The 26,124-nt window shown below is 41.7% G+C and overlaps 1 protein-coding gene across 1 annotated transcript; it reads left to right on the top strand.

The window, feature by feature from the left end:
* The first annotated feature begins 20,082 nt into the window (after positions 1-20,082).
* LOC141607600 (uncharacterized) lies at positions 20,083-23,014 on the top strand. The gene is made up of 5 exons (XM_074426950.1): positions 20,083-20,733; positions 21,027-21,287; positions 21,345-21,521; positions 21,583-22,564; positions 22,623-23,014. The coding sequence occupies exons 1-5, from the start codon at positions 20,083-20,085 to the stop codon at positions 23,012-23,014; spliced, it is 2,463 nt and encodes an 820-aa protein (XP_074283051.1).
* The last annotated feature ends 3,110 nt before the right edge of the window (positions 23,015-26,124 follow it).

Genomic DNA, 26,124 nt, shown 5'->3' with positions numbered 1-26,124 from the left:
TCCTTCTCGTTCTTAGGCCGAGGCATTTATTGGAGGGCTTTGATTTTGGTTGGATCAATCTCAATGCCTCTTTTGCTGACGACATGTCCCAAGAGTTTTCCGGAGGTGACCCCGAATGCACACTTATGAGGATTTAGTCTCATGTTATATTTCCGCAGACGAGCGAAGAATTTCCGAAGGGCACTGATGTGGCCGTCCCGTTTCCTTGACTTGACAATCACGTCATCAACAAATACCTCTACCTCCTTGTGCATCATATCATGTAGGAGAGTGGTAGCGGTTCTTTGATAGGTATCCCCGGCATTGATGAGGCCGAAGGGAATGACCGTGTAGAAATATGTACCCCACTGTGTAGTGAATGCAGTCTTGTGCATGTCCTCCTCAGCCATTTTGATCTGGTTCTACCCGGCATACCCGTCCATGAATGATAGGAGAGCATGCTCGGCGGTGTTGTCCACCAGAATATCAATATGTGGCAAAGGGAAGTCGTCCTTTGGATTTGGCTTGTTCAGATCCATGAAGTCGACGCAAACCCGAATCCTCCCGTCTTTCTTCGGTACAGGAACAATGTTGGCCACCCAGTCAGAGTATTCAGACACTTTGATGAAACCAGCCTTGAACTGTTTATCCACTTATTCCTTGATTTTCAGGGCCCATTCAGGACGCATCCGACGCAGCTTTTGCTTTACGGGTTTAGCTCCGGGTTTAATGGGTATCCGGTGCTCTGCAATTTCTCTGTCAATCCCAGGCATATCTTTGTAGGACCATGCGAATACGTCCTTGTATTCATGGAGGAGGTCAATGAACTGTTGTCTTTCCGAAAGGTCCAGGGTTGTCCCTATCCGAAGTTCTTGAGATGTGTTGTTGGTTCCTACGTTTGTTAAGTTTTTTGGCTAGGTGAGGTGGGTAGTCACTCAAGTCAAATTCCTCATAGTCATTCAGAATTGCATAACAGTTAAATTAAGACGAGTCATAAGCAAACTTAGCGTTCATTAAGTTGACACGAGCGAAAAGCTCGGAGAGGACAGACATCTCATGGTCAGTCAGAGGTGACACAACAAAGGAGGTGGCCCCTGGAACAGGCTCCATGTTGTCACCTTCCATGGGAGTGGGGTGACCCTAGTAGACTCAGCCTCCGGACCAACCACAAGCTTGTGATAAAACAGCGGAAAGGGGACCTTCACTAGGCCATCAGGAGTGTTAGGAGCTATGACAGACTCTGACTCCCAGATTCTTCTTCACTTCCCCTTTTGAACATTGGGCCTTCTCCAGTTGTGATCTTGAGAATGCGGCCTTGGCGATCGGTCCACTTGACGGTTTTCCTCCAGCCATGTGTAGCTTTCTCTGGGTCATATCAGAGATCAAGGCGGTCGGGTCAAATTGGTTGTCCTTCAGAGCGATGTTGATGATGTCCTCATAGTCGAGGTGCTTGATGTTATCCTCTCCAAAGAGGAGAGTGACAGCTTGTCCGTCGAGGTATGAGGACGGCTTAGACTCGGTTGATGCAGCTTCGGTGTTGTCGGGGATGAAGTATCAGTCCTGGAAGACTTCTACACCCGGGTACCTGACCTTGGCCACAGAGTCATAGATCGACTCTAGAAAGCCATGGTAGAGTTCGGACTCTCTCTTGGGGACAAAGTATCCATTGAGGGTCAGATGATAGGGATAGAGGATAACTCTGTGCTTCTTGCGCTTTCGAACTAGAAGGTTCATCTCCTGGATATCTTCATCGGTAGGTTTATAGCCCAGTCCGAAGGGGATGTTGGGGACCTTAGCCTGTTTCAAGGGAGGTAAGGTGCTCTTCAGTGGATTGAGGGGTAAACCTGGGAAATAACCCTGGCGCATCATAATACGGTTGACTGTGAGGTTGGCAAACGGGTCACAATCAAAGGGTCTTGATTCATCGGTTATGGCATTCACGGCTTCGAATCCAAACATTTCATTGTCGTCCTCCTCGATGGCTTGGGAGGCTACTCCCTTTTTCATGACGGCTTTGATCGGGGAAGCAGGAATCGTGATCGTTTTCCCGTTGAAGGGGACCCTGATTTTCTGGTGAAGAGTTGAAGTAACTGCCTTGACAGCGTGGTCCAGGGACGTCCCAGAAGCATGTTGAAGTAGGCGTCGATGTCGACTACCTGAAAACTGGTTTGCCTCTCCAGTGATCCGGTTGCGACAGTTAGAGTGATAAGCCCTGCGTTCTTACGACGAATGTCGTCATAAGCGCGTACTCCTTGATTGGTTGGGACCAAATCAGCTTCTTTGATACCCATTTTATGAGCCGTTTTGAGGCGAATGACATTCACCGCGGATCCGTCATCCACAAGGACCAAAGGCACATTCTTTTTGAGGCATTGTACGGTGATGTACAAGGCCAGGTTGTGGTTGGCTTCGAAGGGAGGGATATCTTCGTCAGAGAAGATGATCGGGTTGCTTAAATCAGTGACATCCCTTGTCATGTGTGCCACCACTTATTCCGGGGAGGAAGTAGAGGGCACACTCAATTTTCCCAAGGCTTGTAATAGAGCCTGCTAATGCTCGAAGGATGTGGCAATCAGTTGCCAAATTGAGATTTCGGCTTTTGCTTTCTGCAGTTGTTTGAGGATCGAATTCTTGAGAGCCTTGGGTTGAGTGTCAACATCCGGGACAACTTGGTCATTCATTGTTGAAGCGACCGTTGAATTGTTCGGGTTTTCATTGCGACCGATCTCTTCCGCCTGTTTTAGTTTCCCTGGGACAATATAGACGTCTTCAACATCAACTCTCCATATGCCATTGATTTCGGGATCTCGAGGGTACCTTGGAGGGGTATTCCTTGGTGGGCAGTTTTTGTTAGGGACGTTTTTGTGAGGGTAGTTTTTATGAGGGTAGTTTTTGTAAGGTTGATTATTGTGAGGGTAGTTATCGTGAGGTGCATGCCAGAATTGTCGTGGGAGCAATCCATCCGGGCGAGGGTAATTTTGGGTGCTCGGGGGACCTTCCCTCGGGTGTGGTGTTGGAGGATTGAAAATCAGTCGACGGTAGGCATCGTCAAGTCGGGTCATCCTTTCGAATAGACTGGCTATAGCTTCCTCAACTTGTTGGAACATGGCAAGCATAGTTGCAGCACTGAACACAAATACCCCGTCCGAGGTATCCTTGTCCAGGGTATTCCCCTCGTCATCAATTGGCAGGATGAGGTGTGAGAAGTCCAAGGTTGGCTCATCATCGGAGATAGCATGGATTCCTAAAGGGTTTGTTTTGTTGTTGGGTTTAGTTGGTGGAGGCAAAGGCAATTCTCCTTTCTCTATCTGTCTTAGATGAGGTGTTTGAGCTTGAAGCAGGTTTCTGTGTCATGACCTTTCCCTTAGTGGTACTGACAGTAGGCATTAGGGTTCCAGAAGCGGGATTTCTTAGCATCAGACGGATCCGGGGTGGGTCCGATTGGTCGTAGTTTCCCTTGGTCCATAAGCCTCTTTAGGGCGCTTGCATAAGTTGACCTTATATTAGTGAACACTCTCTGGAGGCGCTCAGCTCTCTTGGCGGTTGGTTCAAGGAGGTTGACCTCATCAATCTTGTTCGTCTGACCATAAGGGCGAGATCCGGTCGATGTGGATCCTTGGTAGCCTCTACCGGTGGTTTTGGTTAGGACACCCATTCGGAGGTCGTCTTCAATGCGTGTCCCAAGGATTTGCAGATCCTGGAAGGTCTTGATGTTTTGGTACCTCAGTCAGTTGGCATACACCGGGCAGAGATTGTTGACAAATTTTTCCACCAAGGTTGACCCACTCGGCTTGCTGACCAACTAAGTACTTACTCTCCTCCAACGGGTTAAGAACTCAATGAATCCCTCCTTGTCATTCTGGGTTAGGACCTCAAGAGTACGGGTATTGGCTTGGATTTCGACATTGTGGGCATATTGCTTAGCAAATTCAACCGCGACCTCATCCCAGGTAGTAAGGTTTTTCGGGTCAAGGGAGTAGTACCATTGGCGAGGGATCGGTTCCAAGGATGATGGGAAGATCCGGGTGAAGAGTTCTTATTTGACCCCTTTTATGGCCATGTAGTCTTTGAAGGCTCGAATATGATTGAGCGGGTCCTCTACTCCCTTGAATTTAGGCACATCAGTCAGGTTAAAGTTTTCAGGTAGTTGATCCCCAACAGGTTCAAACCTTCGGTTGTTCTCAAGATGGATATTGTTACCCAAGGCTCGGAGTTGTTCTTCCAAGAGCTTCAGCCTTTTCTCAATTTCAATCAAAGGCGGAGTGTTGTGTTCTCCAGCCTCCTTGTTTTCCAGGGTGTCGATACGGGTCTCGACACGATCCAGAGTGACCTTAAGAGCAGTGAGTAGGCTGGCTAGCTGAGCAGTTGTGACATCTCTGTTGTTATCATTGTTGTTGGACGAAGCTGAAGACGGGGCCATGGTTTTGAGGCAGAAAAACGGCTCACATTACAACTCAATCCGACACGGTTCAAAGATTGAACGCAAACAATGCAAAGTACGAGACAAAGATCAGACTCAACAAGACGAGGATGACCGTGTGTGGTACCTCGGTGCTGACTCGATTTATGACATGACGGTGTTGACTGAACTTTTGACACGCGTCCAACGTAGCGACGTGACGCCATTGGACGAGTCTCGTGGTGAGATGACTCATAAGTAAAGACCCATAAGTACGTTTGCTTTGACTCGATAGACACGAGGCAGAATTGGAATGGTGGACTAAAGTCTTCGAAAATAGAAATTTTCAAAAAGATTCATTTGTCGCTTTATGGACGGCTTTAGAAGATAGGGATCTCAGCAAATCGTTCAGTTGAAAGGGTTGCCTTAAGTTTGTTTCCAAAAGACGGTTTTGAGTTCGAGTCGGCTCGGAGAACAATGTACAGTTTCCCAAGATGGTTTTTGAAATTCAAAATTGTATGTTTTGAAAATCGGGTTTTGAAATGTTTGAAGAGGTCTCGGGGACGGTGTATGGTCCTTTGGATCTCGCAAGTGTCTCGAGAAAAGGGTGTGTGCTTTTCTTGGGTTTTGAAAGAGCCATTGTCGGTGCGAAACGGGTTAAAATCCGTGTCTAGACGCGGCGATTATAACGGCATAAAAAGGTGATTTGAAATGGTTGTAAAAACCGAGTTTAAAAATCGTCATTACGACGGCCTAGAAAGGCGTGTTCAATTGGTTATAAAAACCGGGTTTGAAAATCGTCATTATGACGACCTAGAAAGGCGTGTTAAAATGGTTATAAAACCGGGTTTGAAAATCGTCATTATGACAGCCTAGAAAGGCGTGTTGAAATGGTTATAAAAACTGGGTTTGAAAATCGTCATTACGACGGCCTAGAAACGCGTGTTGAAAAGCAACGGTCGGCGAAAGACCGAGGTTTGAAACGGCCATTATAACGGCGCAAAAAGGTGTTTTTGAAAGTTTGAAAAATGACACAGAAGGACTTATGATCAAGTAGCACATAAGCACTCACAGTTCATTATATTATGCATAATGCTGACACGGGTTTTGGCTTAAAAGGGTGGGTTACACATCAAGCAATCAAACCCCGATTTGCGAGAGGGATATCAATCCAAACAAAATGTGTAAGGAGGGTGCCCTAGCTGATACCCGTCGTGAGGTGTCAAAAATAAGATTTATAATTTCCAACTACAACTATAGCAAGTGGCAGTCGGGTCGAACCACAGAGAGGCAGATGTAAATTTTAGTTGATTTGATCTAAAGCTAAGAGTAAAAACAGTAAACTAAAAAGACGGATTAAAACAGATAAAGAAGGAGTACTAGGATGGTCGGTTCATTAAAGCTTCGGCGGCAGCATACTAAACAGGTCTAAATCGAACACAAGTGAGGCGGGAAACAAGAGGTCCTCTCGGTCCACTCTTAACAAATAGCATCTTTCGATCTCGCTATAGGTCCCTAATATCACTAATACTGACTCTCGTCCTGAAAAGCGACTAACGGTCTAAACTATACCTATCTTTCGATCTCAGCGCAGTTTAGTCGAATTAATTGGTGATCAAATAACTTACCCTATCTTTCGATCTAATGGGTTTGTCATAAATTAAGTATCTAACTAGTCGCATGCATTCGATTCGTTAAATACAACATTAAAATCAATTAAAACGAAGGGTAACCTCACGAGGTCAATCGATCGACCAAGAATGTCAGTCGATCGACTGACACGCGAATCAGGCCGTGTTCAATACTTTGCCGCCTACGCTAAAATTCGCCTACATCCTAGCACAAATAATCTAGCTACTCATGCTAAGGGTGAAAACAATAATAAAACTAATAAAGCAAACAGAGGAATTCATGCTTAAAACAGTAGAACAAACAATTAACATAAACAATGATAACGGTTGCGGGAATCTACTTAGCAATTCTATACTATTGATGAAATAAAGATGAACTAAAAATAGGGCAGAAGAATACCGAGTTGCATAGGAAAGATTAGGAATAAGAATTAAAAATCCAATGCTCCCCAATAATCCCAAACCCTAACTATTGATATACTAAAAACTCTATGTAAATTTCTGATAATAAAACTTCATGATAAACTAGGTATTCTCAGTTACGTTATATAGAAAGTATACGTAACAATTATTCCAAAACCTAAACTTAATGGGCTTCAAGTTCCTCGGTCTTTTAATTCTCGTCTGGAATAGCAGTGTGGTCGATCGACTAGGAGTGGTGGTCGATCGACCGGGATAGCAATGAAAAGAGCTTTCAGAACCGAGGATTGGTCGATCGACTGGAGGAGGTGGTCGATCGACTGCTTGAGCTGCTACTTGACTTCTATAAACTCGTGGACTTGTCTTTTGGGCCTTGAAAATGCGCACCAAGCTCGTTCCTTAAGCAAATACTTCTCGTCACATGCAATGCAGGATACTCGGGGACGAATTTAGCTCGGTTTCCGTTGGATTCTTCACATTTCTGCAATAATGTACAAAAATACGGAAGTAGACGGAAATAGGGCGAAATGCAACATAAACTACATGAATGAGCTCTGAAATGCGTGTAAAATGGGATGTAAAACATCATATAAAAGACACGCATCACTAGCCTCGTGATCGAAAGTGATGAAAGCTCTTTGACGAAACAGAAAGGTGTAACGTCAATGGTATGCTTGACTCCATCGGGATTCGAAACGCGTGGATGAGAAAACTCACGCCGACGAGACGAGCCAATTGGTCGAAAATGGTTAGGTTGTGGGCCCGGACAAGGAACCCGACTGTGACCGTAATATCAATTAATGCATTCCAACCAAGACCTCGTTAGAGTCTCACCATCTAGGGATCACAAAGACACAAGTGTCCTAGTTTTCCCCAATGGTGTCGCCAATATGTGGACGTAGCCACCTGCACGCCCCAGCCGATCTGTGGGACATACAACGGTCTTTTAAAAGCCACGCTCGGCGGCGAAAAAAAATAATGCTTTTGACCGGATCATTTTAGATCAGTCGGTCTCGTCTCGGCAAGGGTCTCAAAACGATTAGAGATGTTCGGAGTTGTCACAATGCATTTGTGGGATGCTTGGAACCTGTTCGAATCCACTTTATACCTCGGTCAAACGAAGCACAAAGCAGTGTTTGACATAGGTACAAAAGATAAGGAATCGTCTCTCTTTGGCATCCTATCTCTAGAATGACTCTCGTACGCCTTGGATAAGGTCGCCCACTATCCAAAGTTTCTGAGAAAGAGGTGAAGGTACGTATTGGGAAGACCTTTAATCAGATACCCAATCCCGCCCGCGGTAGCGGCCTCTACTGATCGATCTTGGTTGGTTGAATACAAAAGTTGATAAAACGGTTTAAATCCATGAATGCGCATCCAATAATTTAAACCTAACATGTGAGAGCTTTCTAAGTCGGTTGATTTAATCCAAGTATCAATTATAAGATGTCAAGTTGGATTTATGGTTGATTTGCATGCAAGACAAAAATTAAACATCCATTTACCAAATTAGGTTTATGGTGCATAACGTGATCCATTTGTCTTAATAAGACGTTTTGCAAATATGGTTTTTGAATGAGCAAGTTAGTCGTTTGATCCGTCGTATATCCGGGTTAACCGGAGTCGGGATCGTCCTAGACTAATGCTGGAAAGGGAACAGACCCTGCACTAAGCAGCCAGATGAGACGCATTCGGACCATTCTGACCATTGAAAAACGTATATAAAACGTATTGAAAATGGGTATTTGGACCCGTTTTGGTTTGAAAGGACTGTTTAGGTCGTATTTGTGTTGATTTGAGGAACGAGACTTGAGTAATCATCATTGTTTTGATGATATTCGATGTCGGATTCGACTTCATAAGCTTGACATTAATAGTTTTGAAAATAATTATGAACTAATTATTTTAAGTTCATTTGAATATAATTAGCCGATACTCATCATCGTACTCGGGTTAAAATCCGACATGGTATGTAGAACCAAGGATGACTTTGTGCTGGTGACTAATACATTTATTTTGAAAATGTAAAGAAATGATGAAAGGCTTTAAAATGCCTTCCAAAATGTAAAGAAATGAAATAAAAGGCTTTAAAATACCTCTTAAATGTAATTAACCAAATATTATCACCGAAACACGGATTAAACCGTCATGGTATTAAGAACTAAGGGTGAAAAATGCTTTATGGTTAAAACTAGTAGAAGAAAATAAAATGGGTTTGAAAATACTGGAAATGGTAAAAACTGATTACAAATATGAAAATGAAAAATAGAGGAAAAGAAGAGACCAAACACAGATTGGACTTAAGGCTGGGCAGGCTGCTTTAGGCGCGAGCCTGTGTGCTACGTAAGTAGCCTCTACCTCAACCAAAAAGTCCGGTTTTGGCTCATTCTTCCCATGTTTTGGACCATGTTATGCGTGATTTAGCATGTTATAGTCATGAAACAAGTAAAGACATGATAAAAGAAGGATTTTTACACCCTCATACTTACATGCTTGGTTTATGGCGAGAAACCGACGTAAGTGTATCAACTCGTTTGGTCAGAAAAGACTCGGTTTAAAACCGTATTAGTAAGTAAAAAGAGTGTTTTGTTAAGTTTAGTGATGGTGTAGTGGTCGAGATGGTCGGTCAAGTGATTTAATGCACGATGCCGGTACCAAACAATGTGTAAGGCTTGTATTTACGATCGGTAGGTCGTAAATACGCGTCGGATTGTAACTTAGGAAGTCGAGTCGAGAATTTTAAGGGAGAAAGAGGGGGCGGACACTTGCGTAAGTTCTCAAATGGGGGCATTTGAGGGGTATTTATAGGAAAATGAGTGGTTGTGTGAGTTTTGAGCGACGTGGTGGCCACGGGTCGCTCAAAGAGGCGCGAGCAATGTAGCACGTCTTCGAGGTGTCTTGTCGCTTTCACACAAATGCAATCATGATTTGTTCTATCCTAGGATTTGTATGCATATGTTTGGTACTTGACCATACATGAATCCGGGAAATCTTAACATGGAAGCATTTGAATGGTTTGTTTTTTGTGTTTGACTCGGTTTGACTCGTTGTTGGAGTCGGGATTTGAATTTTTGAGTCGGTTTTTGGTCCAGTGTCGGTTTTGACTCTAGTTAGTGTCATTGCGACCTCGTCGTCATGCATTAAACACTCCAGGTACTTTTTAAAAGTTTTGAAATATTTATTATCGAAATCGTTTTAAGTTTTCCGGCGTAAAGTTGTACACGAAATGTCGATCAAACGCCGCGATTCCAAAGCATGTTGTAGTTCGATAATCATCGGGTGTTTGTCGGAGTCTCAGCAGATACTGGGTATCTACAGAAGGAAAAGAAGAGAAGCTGACTGTCTAGGAATTCGAGAGGATCATGCACGATCCGGGAGTCTCACAACAGCAAGATCCGGGCGTCTTGTGACCAAGACGAGCGTGTTGCAGCGCAAGGAGCCGAGCGTCTTCCCCTGGATCCGAGCGGATTCTAAGTCAGAGAGCCCGTGCTACAGCACAGGACAGGCGGATCGTGGCAAGACTAGCACGGGAATCTGCTCATTTCCTTCGAGAGGAGCATTTCCTCAACTTTTCTTAGGGTCTTAATAGTCATTTAAGCCCTTAGTAACCCTAATCCTTGTACCTAATCTTTAGTATAAATACCCCTTGTACTACCTAGATTAGGATCAAGCTTTCTTAAGTTGTAACCAATCCTTAATCAAGTCTTAATACTCTCAAATTAGTCTTATTTTAGTTGTAATATGATTCTCAATATTAATCACATCTTAATCTTTCCTTAATTTCTCTATTGTTCTTCCTTTATTTCGGGTAATCAGAAGATTATTTGGGTTTATTTGGAGAATTGACAACCTTCTATCAATCATCAAGTACTTCTATTATTCTTTGCTTTATTATTTGGAATCATCTTCATAGGTATAATTCTCTCTTAACTTTGTTTAATTATTGTTAATCACTTTCATTTACTCATCATGTTTTGCCTTGTTAGTATGATTGACAACCTTATTAACATGTTAAACTTAATCATGAGTGAGTAGTTTCCTTAGCTAGGGTTAATGGGGAATTAGGGGAAACCAACATGGGGAATAATTCATGCTTAATCTAATATGTCTTAATAATTAAATTGCTTGCTTGTTGTGATTTTAACTTATGCACATGTTATGTTTGATGAAATGCAAGCCTATGAATCCTTGCATTTTTTACCCATCACCTACCTTTTCAATGAGGCTTGTAAGCTTATACACTAACTCGAGCCTCATTAGACCATGCATATAGTTGAATAGGAAGGATTAAGTCAACTTGTAGGTGTTGTACAATCAAATCGATTCGGCTCCGGGACCCAAACCTTCTTAGGGATTGTAAGCTTATACACCAACTCGATCCCATCACAACACCCTTATTTCCTTTTTTTCAAGAGAGTCATAATGACAGTGTTGTGGGGGTCAGCAAATAAGGGTTTTAATTAAAATTTATGTCTCCAAAGCAGTCCCTGATTGATGCGTGTCCTAAATATAATGTTTTACACCCCATTTTACACGCATTTCAGAGCTCATTTGTGTAGTTTATGCTACTATTTGCCCCATTTCGTCTACTTTCGTATTTTTATGTAATATTGCTGATTTATGCGGAAATGAGTAGAAATTTAGCCAAATACCTGTATGCATTCGGTTTGTGGTTTGTTGACACATGTGGTAGAGGTTCCCTTTTCTCATTTTACCCATAAGCCTCCACACTGCCAAAAATAGCCTTTTTGTCCCATTACTACATCCTACATTTAGCATGCCCTTGTCAAGCTAGTAGTTTAGTTTTTGGGATTGTTACTACGTTTTTGGTGGCATATGCTCATTTTGAGATGTTGTTGGGAAAATGGAAGAGAAAAGAAAGGAACAAAGAAAAAAAGAAGAAAAATGAATCGGAAAAAAAAAAAAGATGCGTGCTGTACTGTAGAGGCAGTCGATCGACTGGCCTTATTTGTCGATTGACTGCAGCCCGAGGAGGAAAGAAGAAAATCAATTCGCATGATTTAAAGTTTTATTTAATGGCGATTTTTGCTCCCATGCTGTATTTATATCTTATGGAGGGTTGATTGATTAATTATTATGGAGATTGTGAGTTTTGTGCTTCTATTTAGCACCCGGTTTTGTTGTTGATTATGAGTAAGGAAGTGGATGTTGTCATATGGCTTTGTTTAGGTACTAACTTGATCACCTGTACCTCCACACTCCCATAATTATCTTTGCCTCTTCTTACCCATTACCTCACATATCCATATATATACCTCGGCATGTGTCATGGTCAGTTGTTTGGTTGGAATGCATATGTACGGTCGTAGAGATTATTTTCATATTATATTGCAGGCATGTTCTTGTAGGTCGTAGTTAGGTGAGTGTCACTACAAAATGAATTCTTTCTATCTTACACATTATTCACCTGTGCTTATGTGTGATATGAGCGACCCGTGAGAGTCCAATTTGATAAGTCTCTATGGTTAACGGTTCAGCAGTTTTTAACGATTTCATAACTCGTTTGCATGATTCATATTACTAATTGATTGTTAGTTGTGCATTAAATTGGTTTAGGCTTTTTAGTTTGCATTTCGCTCTGAGATTGAACTCGTTCCATTAGGTTTTAGGACCGAGTCTAGTTCTTGCTTGGGGACAAGCAAGGCTTTGGTTTGGGGAAGTTTGATGCGTGTCCTAAATATGATGTTTTACACCCCATTTTACACACATTTCAGAGCTCATTTGTGTAGTTTATACTACTATTTGCCCCATTTCGTCTACTTTCGTATTTTTATGTAATATTGCAGATTTATGCGGAAATGAGTAGAAATTTAGCCAAATCCGTCCCCGAGTACCTTGCATTGCATTTGACGTAAAGTATTTACTCAAGGAACGAGCTTGGTGCGCATTTCGAGGCCCGAAGGACAAATCCACGAGAATTAGAAGCGGACTATCAGCTAACGCAGTCGATCGACCGCTACCTATGGTCGATCGACCATACCACGACTTCCAGGAGCCACTATTCAGAGCTTACCAGTCGATCGACCGGCCTCAGTGGTCGATCGACCAAGCCACTGATCTGCATGAATTAAAAGATCGAGGAATAGCAAGCCCATAGTAGTTAGGTTTTGGAAATCAGAACTACGTTGTATTCTATATAACGTATGCTAGGTTTTGAGAACAATCATCCAGTTTTTATCAAGCTTTAATTTAGTTTTAGTTCTACTTTCATAATTAGGGTTCTAGATTATTGTTCTTCGATTAATAAAGTTCCCTTCGCTTTCGGTTTGGATCTGGCTCTGCAATTCCTTTTCGGTATACTTCTGTTCAGTTTCATCGCTTTCGGTGTGACCCAGGACCAGATAAAGGAGACTATGTTTATATTCTCACTCCGCGATGCTGCAAGGGAGTGGTGCAGAGACCTGGACCGAGCTGCTAATGGGATCACCGACTGGAATTCTTTGGCCTTGGCATTCTATAAGAAATACTTTTCTGCCTAGAAGACAAATGCCATTAGAGCTCAGATCACGAGCTTTAAACAGGGTCCTGATGAGAACTTTCACGAAGCATGGGTCCGTTTTAAGAAGCTGGTGCGAACCATTTCGCATCATGGGTTTGAGAAATGGAGCCTATGCAATCAGTTCTACAATGGACTCTATGACGATCAGAGAGCTATCCTGGATGCGGCAGCTAGTGGCAGATTCCAGTGGCAGATTCCAGGAGAATATGGGAGAGACTAAGGGGTGGAAGATCATTGATGACTTGGCCACCCATAAAGCTGAGTATGGGAATTCCCGGGGAAATCAAAGGAGAGCTGCTGAATCTCCTTCTGTAGCTGCATTAGACGCTCTCACGGTGAGGTTTGATAAGTACGAGTTGGGAGGAGCTTCAAAAGGAGGGATTTACAATGTAAATGCTGTTTCAGACGGTCCTTTCGTCTGTAAAAGATGTGGAGCTGAGGGACATGTTTCAGACAATTGTCCTAGTCCCTTTGAGTCTTGTGTTGCCTTCCAATATTATAGGCAGACAAACACTTACTATGAGCCGAATGTCCATCCAAATCTGAGGTGGAGTAGCCAAAATGTCCTAAATCCGACTCAACCTCCACAGCAGCAGCAGCAGCAGCAGAATTATGTGCCCCCTCATAAGCAACAACAGTACCAAAAGCCTCCGTATGTCCCACAGCAGCAGCAACAAGCCCAAGGTTCTGATTTCAACGAGTTGAAAAATTTGTTGCTGAAGGAATCCCAGGCTAGAGAGGCCTGGATGAAGATGTTGGAGAGCCAAATTGCTCAATTGGCTAGCAAGAATACAACTCGAGCTCCGGGACATTTACCGACTCAAACTGATCAAAAGGAGACCCTAAATGCAATTACTTTGAGGAGTGGGTCTACCCTTGAGGGGCCTGCTATGGTCGAGGATGTCGTTGAAAAAGACGAGGCGGGACCGAGCAAGAAGAAGGCAGTGACGAATAATAACAAGAAAAAGACGATCAGGGGAGTATGTCGATCGATCGACATACCCGATCGATCGACAGTCCGCGACAAACAAAGAGCCTCTCGGTCTCAGATTCCGATCGATCGATCGCACTACCCGGTCGATCGACTGACAGCGCTGCTGAAGGTGATTCTTTTCGTCCTCCAATGCCCGATAACTTGAGGGATCACTTGTTTCGGGGTACGACCGCCCCGAAATTATTGAGGCAAGACCCGAATGTTGATGGGTCAGTTTCGGTTCCGAAGTACGACCCTATGTCGATTAATGGTTCACATTTGAGACGGTCTGAAGAAGAGTCAAGCTACAACAAGGAGAAGGTTGTAGACTTTCAGCCTAAGTCCACTGATGCCGGCATGAGAGATTTAGAGGAGAGGGCTAAGTTACTTCTTACAGCCCCTTATCCGGAGAGATTAGTGCCGACAAAGGAACAGGTATCATTTAATAAATTTGAAAATGTTATCCGTAGCTTAAACGTACAAGTTCATTTTCTTGAGTTAGTCAATCAAGTGCCTGCTTATATGAAATTCATGAAGCAACTTTATCTAAAAAGAAGTCACTTGAAACTGTGCATACTGTCGCACTCACTGAGGAGTCGTGCTCTTATTTGACCCATACTGCACCCCATAAGCTAGAAGACCCGGGTAGTTTTTCAGTTCCATGTAGTATTAGCACCTTTTCTATCGAGAAGGCCTTATGTGACCTAGGAGCCAGTATTAGCGTTATGCCCTTGAGTCTTGCTAGGAAGCTCAAATTGACTAGGTTTGCAGTTACCGACATGACGGTACAAATGGCTGACCGATCTGCGGTCCAGCCAATAGGAGTCTTAGAGGACATTCCTGTGCAAATAGGAAAGTTTTTCTTCCCTGTTGACTTCGTTGTACTAGATATGCCCGAGGATGCTCACATTCCTATCATTCTGGGTAGACCATTTCTGCACATTGCTGGTGCAGTTATAGATGTTGGTTCGGGGACTTTGACCTTTAAAGTAGGAAAGCATTCTATTGTCTTTGCCCAGACTGCTAAGAAGAAAGACCCCATATGGCCGATAACCTGTAATACGGTTTCTGAAAAGAAATCTTATTTTGTGCTTCCTGATATGCCTGTCTCTACACTTATTCCTGTTGTAACCCCTCCGCCCCAGATTGGGAGCAAATTGGAGGAAGATTCGTCTATTTCTGATATTGCAGGAGCTGGTTTGGGGAAGGAAGAGCCGCCTGTTGCTCTAGCTGTGAGGGAGCCAGTCGTTTCAAGAGGTGGCTTGGGATGTCTTAGCTATGGCACTGATGAGGAGCTTGAAGATGAGCCAGCCAAAGTGAGGGATTCCGACTTGGATTCTGACGAGCTAGAGGAGGTCATTGATTGGGAAGATATCAGAGCTGACGATCCGTTGAGTTCTGCGGATGTTGAAGTTGAGAAAAGTGCATCTGAGAAGATGAGCATTGTTGAGGCTACCTCTAGTAGCCAGAAGCCGACCAAGTGGGCCATTCCGTGGCCATTCTTGATCAACTATTAGTTGATTAAGACTTTTTCAAAAACTATACACTTTATTACTTTAGTTGAACTTTTTATTGTTTTCGTGTGCGCGAGACTTCGCTCTTTTACGTTTGCTTAGGATTTTAAACACTTTAGTCGGTTACTTTGGGTTTTGCGCAATTTTGAGCGCGTTATTATGTGCTTTTACAAGTATATAGACCATATTAGCTCAAGTTAGTGAGCTAATTCGAAGAAATCAGAAGGTTGCAGCAGCTATTCCAGTCGATCGACTGGTCTATATGGTCGATCGACTGGCTGCACAGTTCCAGGAGCTTCTGTTCCTGACATCCTGGTCGATCGACTGGGTGAGGTGGTCGATCGACCGTTGCCCGCTGTTGTACCTGTTTTCGACCTTTCCCCTGCTGTGTTTGGTCGTTTTGCGGACTGGAGGGAGTCTTCTCTCCTCTTTATTTTCCGCCATATTTCTATTTTCTTCCGTTTTTAATTTTTGCACATAATTACCGCGTCCACTTTGCTTTCTTGGTTTTATGCGTGGTATTTGTTGTCTTTTCAGGTACTTATTGGTAGCACTGCTAGCTACTGAAACCTCCTAGCTCGCGCTGGTTTGGGGAGGTTTCTTTTTGCTGCGCTTAAAGTCTTGTGAGTTTCCGAGTTCTTACTTCATGCCTTATGTAGTTAATTTACGCAAATTCCCGTTTTCCTGTTATTTCATTACATGATTTTGCACAATGAGGACATTGTGCGATTTGGTTTGGGGAAGGGTTTTGCGTTGCATTTCATTTGCTTGCATTCACGTTTACATTTTGTCTTGCATTGTTGTTTATTTTCCTTCATATATACAGAAAAATCAAAAATTGAAAATTTTGAAAAAATTCAAAAAAATGCACGTTTATTTTAGCATATAGGTCGAGTCGGAACGGTAGTATTTCAATGATGACATTGCATTTGCATCTGTTTATGCCTAAGCCTTGCTAATTGACATGTTATTAGTAGAATCATTTGCATAGTCTACGAGTTTTCGTTAAATTATTTGCTGAGCTTGAGACTTGACTTAGATTTTCGGCAAGCTACATCATATTCTGAGATTTAGAGCTTATAACTGGTGTCATTCATGACCAGTTTATCTAGGATTGAGAGTAGTTACTCCTTATGAGACATGTTACATAAATTTGCATAAATATGAACTTGATCTGCTTAATACCTGTATGCATTCGGTTTGTGGTTTGTTGACACATGTGGTAGAGGTTCCCTTTTCTCATTTTACCCATAAGCCACCACACTGCCAAAAATAGCCTTTTTGTCCCATTACTACATCCTACATTTAGCCTGCCCTTGTCAAGCTAGTAGTTTAGTTTTTGGGATTGTTACTACGTTTTTGGTGGCATATGCTCATTTTGAGATGTTGTTGGGAAAATGGAAGAGGAAAGAAAGGAACAAAGAAAAAAAAAAAAGAAAAATGAATCGGAAAAAAAGAGATGCGTGCTGTACTGTAGAGGCAGTCGATCGACTGGCCTTATTTGTCGATCGACTGCAGCCCGAGGAGGAAAGAAGAAAATCAATTCGCATGATTTAAAGTTTTATTTAATGGCGATTTTTGCTCCCATGCTGTATTTATATCTTATGGGGGGTTGATTTATTAATTATTATGGAGATTGTGAGTTTTGTGCTTCTATTTAGCACCCGGTTTTGTTGTTGATTATGAGTAAGGAAGTGGATGTTGTCATATGGCTTTGTTTAGGTACTAGCTTGATCACCTGTACCTCCACACTCCCATAATTATCTTTGCCTCTTCTTACCCATTACCTCACATATCCATATATATACCTCGGCATGTGTCATGGTCATTTGTTTGGTTGGAATGCATATGTACGGTCGTAGAGATTATTTTCATATTATATTGCAGGCATGTTCTTGTAGGTCGTAGTTAGGTGAGTGTTACTACAAAATGAATTCTTTCTATCTTACACATTATTCACCTGTGCTTATGTGTGATATGAGCGACCCGTGAGAGTCCAATTTGATAAGTCTCTATGGTTAACGGTTCAGCAGTTTTTAACGATTTCATAACTCGTTTGCATGATTCATATTACTAATTGATTGTTAGTTGTGCATTAAATTGGTTTAGGCTATTCAGTTTGCATTTCGCTCTGAGATTGAACTCGTTCCATTAGGTTTTAGGATCGAGTCTAGTTCTTGCTTGGGGACAAGCAAGGGTTTGGTTTGGGGAAGTTTGATGCGTGTCCTAAATATGATGTTTTACACCCCATTTTACACGCATTTCAGAGCTCATTTGTGTAGTTTATGCTACTATTTGCCCCATTTCATCTACTTTCGTATTTTTATGTAATATTGCAGATTTATGCGGAAATGAGTAGAAATTTAGCCAAATCCGTCCCCGAGTACCTTGCATTGCATTTGACGTAAAGTATTTACTCAAGGAACGAGCTTGGTGCGCATTTCGAGGCTCGAAGGACAAATCCACGAGAATTAGAAGCGGACTATCAGCTAACGCAGTCGATCGACCGCTACCTATGGTCGATCGACCATACCACGACTTCCAGGAGCCACTGTTCAGAGCTTACCAGTCGATCGACCGGCCTCAGTGGTCGATCGACCAAGCCGCTGATCTACGTGAATTAAAAGATCGAGGAATAGCAAGCCCATAGTAGTTAGGTTTTGGAAATAAGAACTACGTTGTATTCTATATAACGTATGCTAGGTTTTGAAAACAATCATCCAGTTTTTATCAAGCTTTAATTTAGTTTTAGTTCTACTTTCATAATTAGGGTTCTAGATTATTGTTCTTCGATTAATAAAGTTCCCTTCGCTTTCGGTTTGGATCTGGCTCTGCAATTCCTTTTCGGTATTCTTCTGTTCAGTTTCATTGCTTATTTTATTCATAGTATAGTATTGCTAGTTAGTTTCCCGAAGCCGATTATCATTTATTGTTACTTGTTATTTAACTATTTCAAGCATGAATCCAGTAGTTTCATTCATTAATATTGTTGTTGTTTTCATCATCATCATGAATAGCTAAATACCTCGTGCTAGGATGTAGGGGATCTGTAGAATTAGGCGGCAGTAGAATAGTACGATCTGAGTCGCATGCCGGTCGATCGACCGCACACCCTGGTCGATCGACTGGCCACGTGAGGTCTTGCTTCGTTTTAATTGCTTTAAATTCTATATTTGACGAATCGAGTGCACGCGACTAGTTGAATGCTTAGTAATTGACTGACCCATTAGATCGAAAGATAGGGAAGGTTGTCAGACTACCAATTAAAACGACTAAACTATGCTAAGATCGAAAGATAGGTAAAGTTTAGGTTATTAATCACTTTTCAGAATGAGAGTCAGTACTAGTGATATTAGGAACCCGTAGCGAGATCGAAAGACGCTACTTGTTAAGAGTGGACCGAGACCTCTTGTTTTCCCGCCTCATGTGTTTATTTCAGACCTACTTAGTATGATGCTGCCTAAACTACAGTGAACCGACCATCTTAGTACCCCTTTTTATATTTGATTTTATACATTTCTTTAGTTTATTGCTCATTAGTTATAGACCAATTCAATCAAACCCCCCACATCATTGTTACCTTGGACTGAATTTAGACAACTAATAATTACATCTGCCTCTCTGTGGTTCGACCCTGCTACCGCTATCTATAGTTGTAGTTAGGAATTATAAATTTATTTTTGGTGCACACAACGACGGGCATCACTGATCATGTTGTATTATACATTCCATATTTTGGTCCTGTAACTCAAAAAGTGGTTTATGAATGGTACCCATATTTCTGCCATGGGTGTGGTAAGTTGGGGCATAGAGTCGACTCTTGTAAATGGCAGAAACTGAAGGATGATGCTATCCATAAATCTGTTGTTCAGGTTCCTATTTCTGAGACAGTTGCTCTTCCAGCAGCTACTCATGACTCTTCTGTTCCTGTAGTGTCTACTGTGACACCTACTCCTTGTCCTGAACTAGGTGGTACTTCGGATCCTATCTTGCTAGTTTCTTCTCCCACTAAGAGGAGTATGGACTCAGGAAGCTCTGGGCTAGGTCAGATACCCTCAGTGTCTGGTGGAGAACTAGTAGATAAGGATACTGATAAGCACTCAGAATGTTCTTTAGACCAAGGGATTGTATTGAAACCACAAGTCTCTGAACCAGTCCCTGGTAACATTACCCAGGACTTAGTAAGTGGTGGTATTCAGATTGAGAGATCAGATGGGGATAAGTTGCTGGTTTCTGATGCTCAGATTGGTTTGTCCCACAATGTGGGTCAGAAATCTACCTCCAAAAGGCAAAGAAATACTCCTAAACATTCTGTTGCTGTTATTTGTACTTCTCCTAGAGAGCAGGATGTTTTGGATTTTCCCGCAACACCAAATCAGTTTCAGATTCTTGATAGTGCCCAAGGGGAAGGTGGATTAGGTTTACATGAGGATCTTAAGGTGACTGAACTAGGTGGTACCTCAGGAGCTTCTCAGATATAGGCAGCTGACATGCAGAGGGATTTAGGCTCAGAAGCTTTGCTTGGCCAAATACACCTTGATATGGCACCTGCTTCTCCTGAGATTCTTTCTTTAAAGCACGCAGGATGTTCAGTTACTTTGTTGGTGGAGGATCAGGTAGAAGTGGTTCCCCCGGATAAAAGATAAATGAGGATTGCTTCATGGAATGTACGAGGGTTCAATAATCCTCTTAAGCATAATGAAGTGAAGGAATATTTGTGGAATAATAATTTGGATTTGGTGGCTATTTTAGAAATTAGAGTAAACACTTATAAGAATTGGGATAGTTTTTGTAACTATGACAAACATTACAATGGAAGAATTTGGGTTTTGTTTAATCCAAAAACAGTTGCTATTAGCCATAGACATATTGAGGCTCAGGATATTAGTTGCAAGGTCCACCATTATGAAAGCAATAAAGATTTTTGTGTTAGCTTTATATATGGCAGCAATGATGCTGATCAAAGAGAGGACTTATGGGCTCATCTTAGACTGACTGCTGCTTCTGTCCCTTGGATTGTGCTTGGGGATTTCAATGTAGTTAGATGCCCTGAGGAGAAACTTAGCCCTAACCCTCCTATTCTCCAAGAGATGGTCTCTTTTAATTCTTTTCTTTCTGATTGTCAACTAGATGATATTGTTTGCTCTGGGTGTGATATGACTTGGACTAACAAACAGGAGTCTGGCACTAGAGTTTGGTCTAAGTTGGACAGGGTTCTGGTTAATCCTTTATGGCTCTCATCCTTTCCTTCTTCTTTTGCTCATTTCCAAGAAGCTGGTCTCTCTGATCACTCCCCAGTGATAATATTCTTGATGACACTAAAGTGAGTAAGAGGTTTAGTTTTCTCAATGGTTGGATTAAGCATCCTGATTATTTGAAAGTCGTTGCTAATGCTTGGTATACTTCCAAAGCTGGGAGTCCAGTTTTCTGTTTTTTTGAGAAGCTTAAATCAGTTAAGCATGCTTTATCTAGGCTCCATTATAAGGACTTCAGTAATATTTCAGCTAGAGTCAAGGAAGCTAATAAGGAAAAATTGACCTAATGTCAAAGTCAGCTTCAGCTTGATCCTTTCTCCTCTACTCTTATCCAGGAGGAGAAGGATTGTTTATCTGCTTACAATAATCTGAAGAATACTGAACTACAAATCCTCCATCAGAAAGTTAAAATTAAACATATTCAACTTTCTGATTGTGGTACTCAATATTTTCATACCAAAATTGCAGAAAGACAACATCAGCAAGTAATTGGTATCATTCAAGATAAGAATGGTGTTTCTCATCAGGGAATTGATAATGTGGCTTTGGCTTTTCAGCATTATTATCAAAGCTTGTTGGGTCAAGAGACAGATGTTGTATGATTAGCTAATGTTTCAGTACCTAAGGATTCACAAATTTCTTCTGCGGACCAGGATTCTCTTATTACTAATATCTCCTATGATGAAATTAAAGATGCAATATTTGGAATGGATTCTAATAGTAGTCCTGGTGTAGATGGCTTTTCAGCTGGATTCTTTAAGTCTGCTTGGAGCATCATTAAACATGATTTTTGTAAGGCTATCCTCAGTTTTATTGGGACTGGACGGATGGCAAAGCAGGCTAACTCAACAGTTCTCTCCTTAATTCCAAAAAAGGATGTTGTTTGTTCAGTGCAAGACTATAGACCCATCTCTTGTTGTACAATTTTTTTATAAAACTGTAAGTAAAATCCTAGCAAATAGGCTTCAAAAGGTTCTTCCAAGCATTATTGGGGAGGAGCAAGCGGCGTTTGTTAAGGGTAGGAGTATTCATGAGAATATCCTATTATCTCAGGCCTTAGTTAAAGGGTACAATAAGAAGTCCATTTCTCCTAGATGCTTAATCAAGGTTGATATCAGGAAAGCATTTGACTCCTCGCAATGGAGTTTTATTTCTGATATGCTCAAAGAGTTTGGTTTTCCTCAACAATTTATCAAATGGATACAGGGGTGTATAACTGGCACTTGGTTTTCTTTAAAACTGAATGGAGGGTTACATGGGTTTTTTCCTGGTAAGAGTGGGGTCAGGCAAGAGGACCCACTCTCTCCTTATATTTTTGTTCTTAGTATGGAGATTCTCTCCAGGTTTTTGAGGCAGCTATGTAAGCAACCTCAGGTTTCTTTTCATCCAAAGTGCTGCAAGCTCAACCTCACCCACTTAATATTTGCAGATGATTTGATGGTCTTTATTAGAGGGGATGTCCCTTCTGTTAGAGCTATTAAGGGAGCCTTGAATGATTTTTCTATGATTTCTGGACTGACAGCAACTGTGGACGAAACCAGTATATATTTTGGTGGAGTGTCTCAGGCTGTTCAGGAAGCTATTCTAGCTGATACTGGTTTTTCTACTGGTTCTTTCCCTTTTAGATATCTGGGGTTGCCTCTTGGTCCCTCTAGATATTCAATTACTATGTTTGATTCATTGTTTCTTAAAGTCCAGAACAAAGTACAGCACTGGTCTGCAAAATTGTTAACCTATGCAGGTAAACTTCATTTACTCAATGTTGTTCTGTTTGGTATTGAAAACTTCTGGTGTTCTAGTGCTCTTCTCCCTAAAGAGGTTATCATCAAGCTTACTCAGTTAAGTAGAAATTTCTTTTCGGGGATTCCTCAAGGTGCACGGAAGCTAATCGTTAAAAGTTGGGATCAGATTTGTACTCCTTGGAAAAAAAGGGGGGTTTAATACCAAAAATATCAGGATATGGAATATAGCTTTGCAACTTCATTGGTTATGGAAATTATCCACTGGTTCTGAGAGTTTATGGGCTCAATGGCATCAGGCTTATAGTTTGAAGCAGCACACCATTTGGGATGTGGATAGTAACGATTATTACTCTTCTAGTTTAAAAGGTATTCTGCTAGCTCGTGACATTTTCTTTGCAAAAGCAGGCTCTGTGCATACTGCTGAGATTCTCCTGTCTTCCTGGCTCTCTGGGAATACATTACAAACTAATAGCATTTATGAGTATTTGTTGGACATCTCAGATCAGGATGCCTGGACCTCTACTTTGTTTCATCCTAGAATTGTACCTACTCATCGGATTATCTCTATTCTTGCCATTTAGGGGAAGCTTTAACTGTTGATAACTTGCAGAAAAAGGGGTTCTTGTTAGCTAATAGATGTTGCCTTTGCCAACAAGCAGAAGAAAGTTCCTCTCATCTGTTTTTTACTGCTCCTTTACTAATTCTATCTGGACTGCTTTGAAGCAATGGATGGGTTTATCTCGTCAACAACATGATCTGATTGAAGAGCTGAAATGGAGCTATGAGCATGGTAATAAATCAAACTGGAAAACAGGTTGGTTTAGGACTACTGTGGCAGCTGCAATTTACAGGATATGGATGGAAAGAAACGCGCGAAATTTTAGGCACAGTGAAGCCACTATTAGCACTATAGTTGATAGTATCAAGTTCAGTGTAACTATGAGAATGTTAATGCGTTAGCATTCTACAAATTAGAGGTTGGTTTCTAGTTTAAGTACATATGGTTGAGATTGAATCTAGTGTGATAGTTTGCAAATTGTAATTCTTTCTTTATGGAATGAAATGATAACTTTTTGCAAAAAGAAAAAGACAGTGTTATGGGGGTGCTCAAGACAGTCCTGGAGTTTACTTTAGTTTTTGGATACCATTCTTAAAATACACTTTTTTTCCTTTTGGTTTGAATTATCTGGTTTAGAAATAGAGGGAGGTAGAACTTGAAGGACGGTGGAGCACCTGCACTACCTTTTGAGCTTTAACGATGTTGCCTTCAGGGTCTCGAATCCTAGACGTGGTTATGCAAGATCGACTCCCTACCAAGTAATATAATTATGAAGGGTATTCCGTAATGAACCTTTTACGTAACTATTAATTTCCTTCATGAGATGCAGTTGTTGAGTTGGCGAGAGTGTGCTCTTTGATAATGAAGTCCTAGGGCTCGAAAATTTACCTGCTGATGATTCTGATAGAAGAATTTATATTGGCAGACACATTTTTCAGAAGTATATTGTTTCAAGTAAATATATGAATCTTGTTTGTGCTGTTACTTTCGAGGAGGCTTCTTTGAAAGAGTCTTAGAATTTGATTGGCGGGAAGAAAGGTATCAGCCTGATGAATGAAGAATTTTAAAATTATTTTAAAAGGAATAATACTTTAGAATTGATAGTCTATGTTACCCAGTCTCAAGTATGGGTGTCGAGCATGGATACATATCCTGGTGTCGGACTTGACATCACTCAATTATTTACACGGCGATCCCTGTCCAAAAATCAGGATGTGGATGTGTGGACATGTTTTCAAAAGTGATATACACTTAAACATTTAGTTTTAATGATAAGGCTTAAGATCGTTAATTTCTCTATTATGTGTGTGCTTCTACTTTCGTCAAGTGGACAAAGTGGTAGGTACGGGCTTGCTTCCTAATACCATCACTGAACAAAACAAAACACTCTTTTACATTGCTAAAACAGTTTTCAAACCGAGTTTTCTGACCAAACAAGTTGATACACTTTCGTCGATTTCTCGTCTCAAGCTTAGCATGTAAGTATGAGAGTGTAAAAATCCTCTCATTTCATGTTTTTCATCTGTTTTATGACTATAACATGTTATAACATGCATAACATGATTCAAATAGAGGTTGGATGAGCCAAAGCCCGATTTTGGCTGGAGACAGGGGCTGCTTGTATAGCAGGAGGGCTCGCGCCTCAAACCCCTCTCATGCCTTAATCCAGCCGTGTTTGGTCTCTTCATTCCTTCCTTATTTCATTTCTTTGGGGTACTCTATCGAGTAGCCCTTACTCTGTCGAGTAAGGGTAAGTTGCGAAATAAAATAGTTTCTGACCTGTTGGGTACTCGATCGAGTAGCTGGGGCACTCGATCGAGTAAGGGGGTACTCGATCGAGTACCTTGGGTACTCGATCGAGTGTCCGGTTTTACGGGGAGTTTTCTCGGGTTTTGTTAATTATGCGATTAAGGTATTTAAGTTTCGTCGTCATTGTTTTAAATCACTTTTACAAAACCTAATTTCCTGTTTAAGAGAGAAAGCAACAAGTTCATCTTCCTAATCGCATTCTTAGCAATTCCGGAGTTCGACGGTCGGTTCTTGTCGTTGTTTATATCGTTGGGTTCCTTGCGTCGAGGGTAAGATCTACGTACCCTTTTTATTGTATTTCCTTTGATTTGGTTAAACCCTAATTTAGAGATTGGGGGTTTTTATGTGTAGTATGTGATGTGTAGCCTCTATGTGTTATATGATAGGAGGAGGGTTCATAGAAGAGGCTTTTTTTACTCAAAGAAGAGAGACCGTCGATTGTGTGCATACCGGGTAGGATTTCCTACTCGTATTAGTCCCATAATGGGATATTGGTTAATGTGTTGTATTTGGTTGTTTGATATAATAATTGTACCGTGTTTGTGGTTGTGATTCTTTGTTGACGGTTCGCGAGGCGTGGCCTCTACCGAGTGGGGTCACTTGCGGGAGTGACTTCACGCCCTAGTTTCGCCCTTCGTGGAACCCGCCACGAAAGGGGATGTGCACATTAATGGACAGGGTTATCGCTCATTATGTGGAGCGGGGATTTGGTGGGTACGGCTGCGGTCCCCCATCGGGCGTGGCTGGGTCCAGTGGACGATCGATATTGAGATGATGGGAATTGGTTGGTTGTGTGTGTGTGTGTGTGTGTGATTAAAGTCGTTGTCTTGTATCTTATTGTTGTTATACATATTGATTGTGTGATTAGTACTGACCCTGGTGTTGTTTTGTAAACCTGCGGTGATCCATTCGGGGATGGTGAGCGAGATATTGAGCGGTATTGAGATGAGTCTTTGGGATATTTGGGATGCCACGACATGATGATAGGAGTCTTCCATTTGTAGCCTTTAGTTTATTTACATTTCAGTTAGAACAGTCATTTTGAAATAATGTATCGTACTTTTGGTTTGGTTTTGAGGATTGTAACTATTATTTGAATTATTTATAATAAACGTTGTTTCTTTATTGTTGTTTGATTATCATTGCCTCGGGTAACCGAGATGGTAATGTCTTCATACCTAAGTGGTCCTGGTAAGGCACTTGGAGTATGGGGGTGTTACAAATGGTATCAGAGCGACGATCCTGAAACCTGTAACCAATGAACCTAATGAACATAGGGAGTCAATTAAAATGAACCCGGGGTCAAAGTTGTAGGAGTTAGTG

This window comes from Silene latifolia, chromosome 10, assembly GCF_048544455.1.
Source record: "Silene latifolia isolate original U9 population chromosome 10, ASM4854445v1, whole genome shotgun sequence".
Classification (NCBI taxonomy): Eukaryota; Viridiplantae; Streptophyta; class Magnoliopsida; order Caryophyllales; family Caryophyllaceae; genus Silene; species Silene latifolia.
The sequence above is the reverse complement of the archived record's forward strand: the minus strand, read 5'-3'. Positions and strand labels throughout refer to the sequence as shown.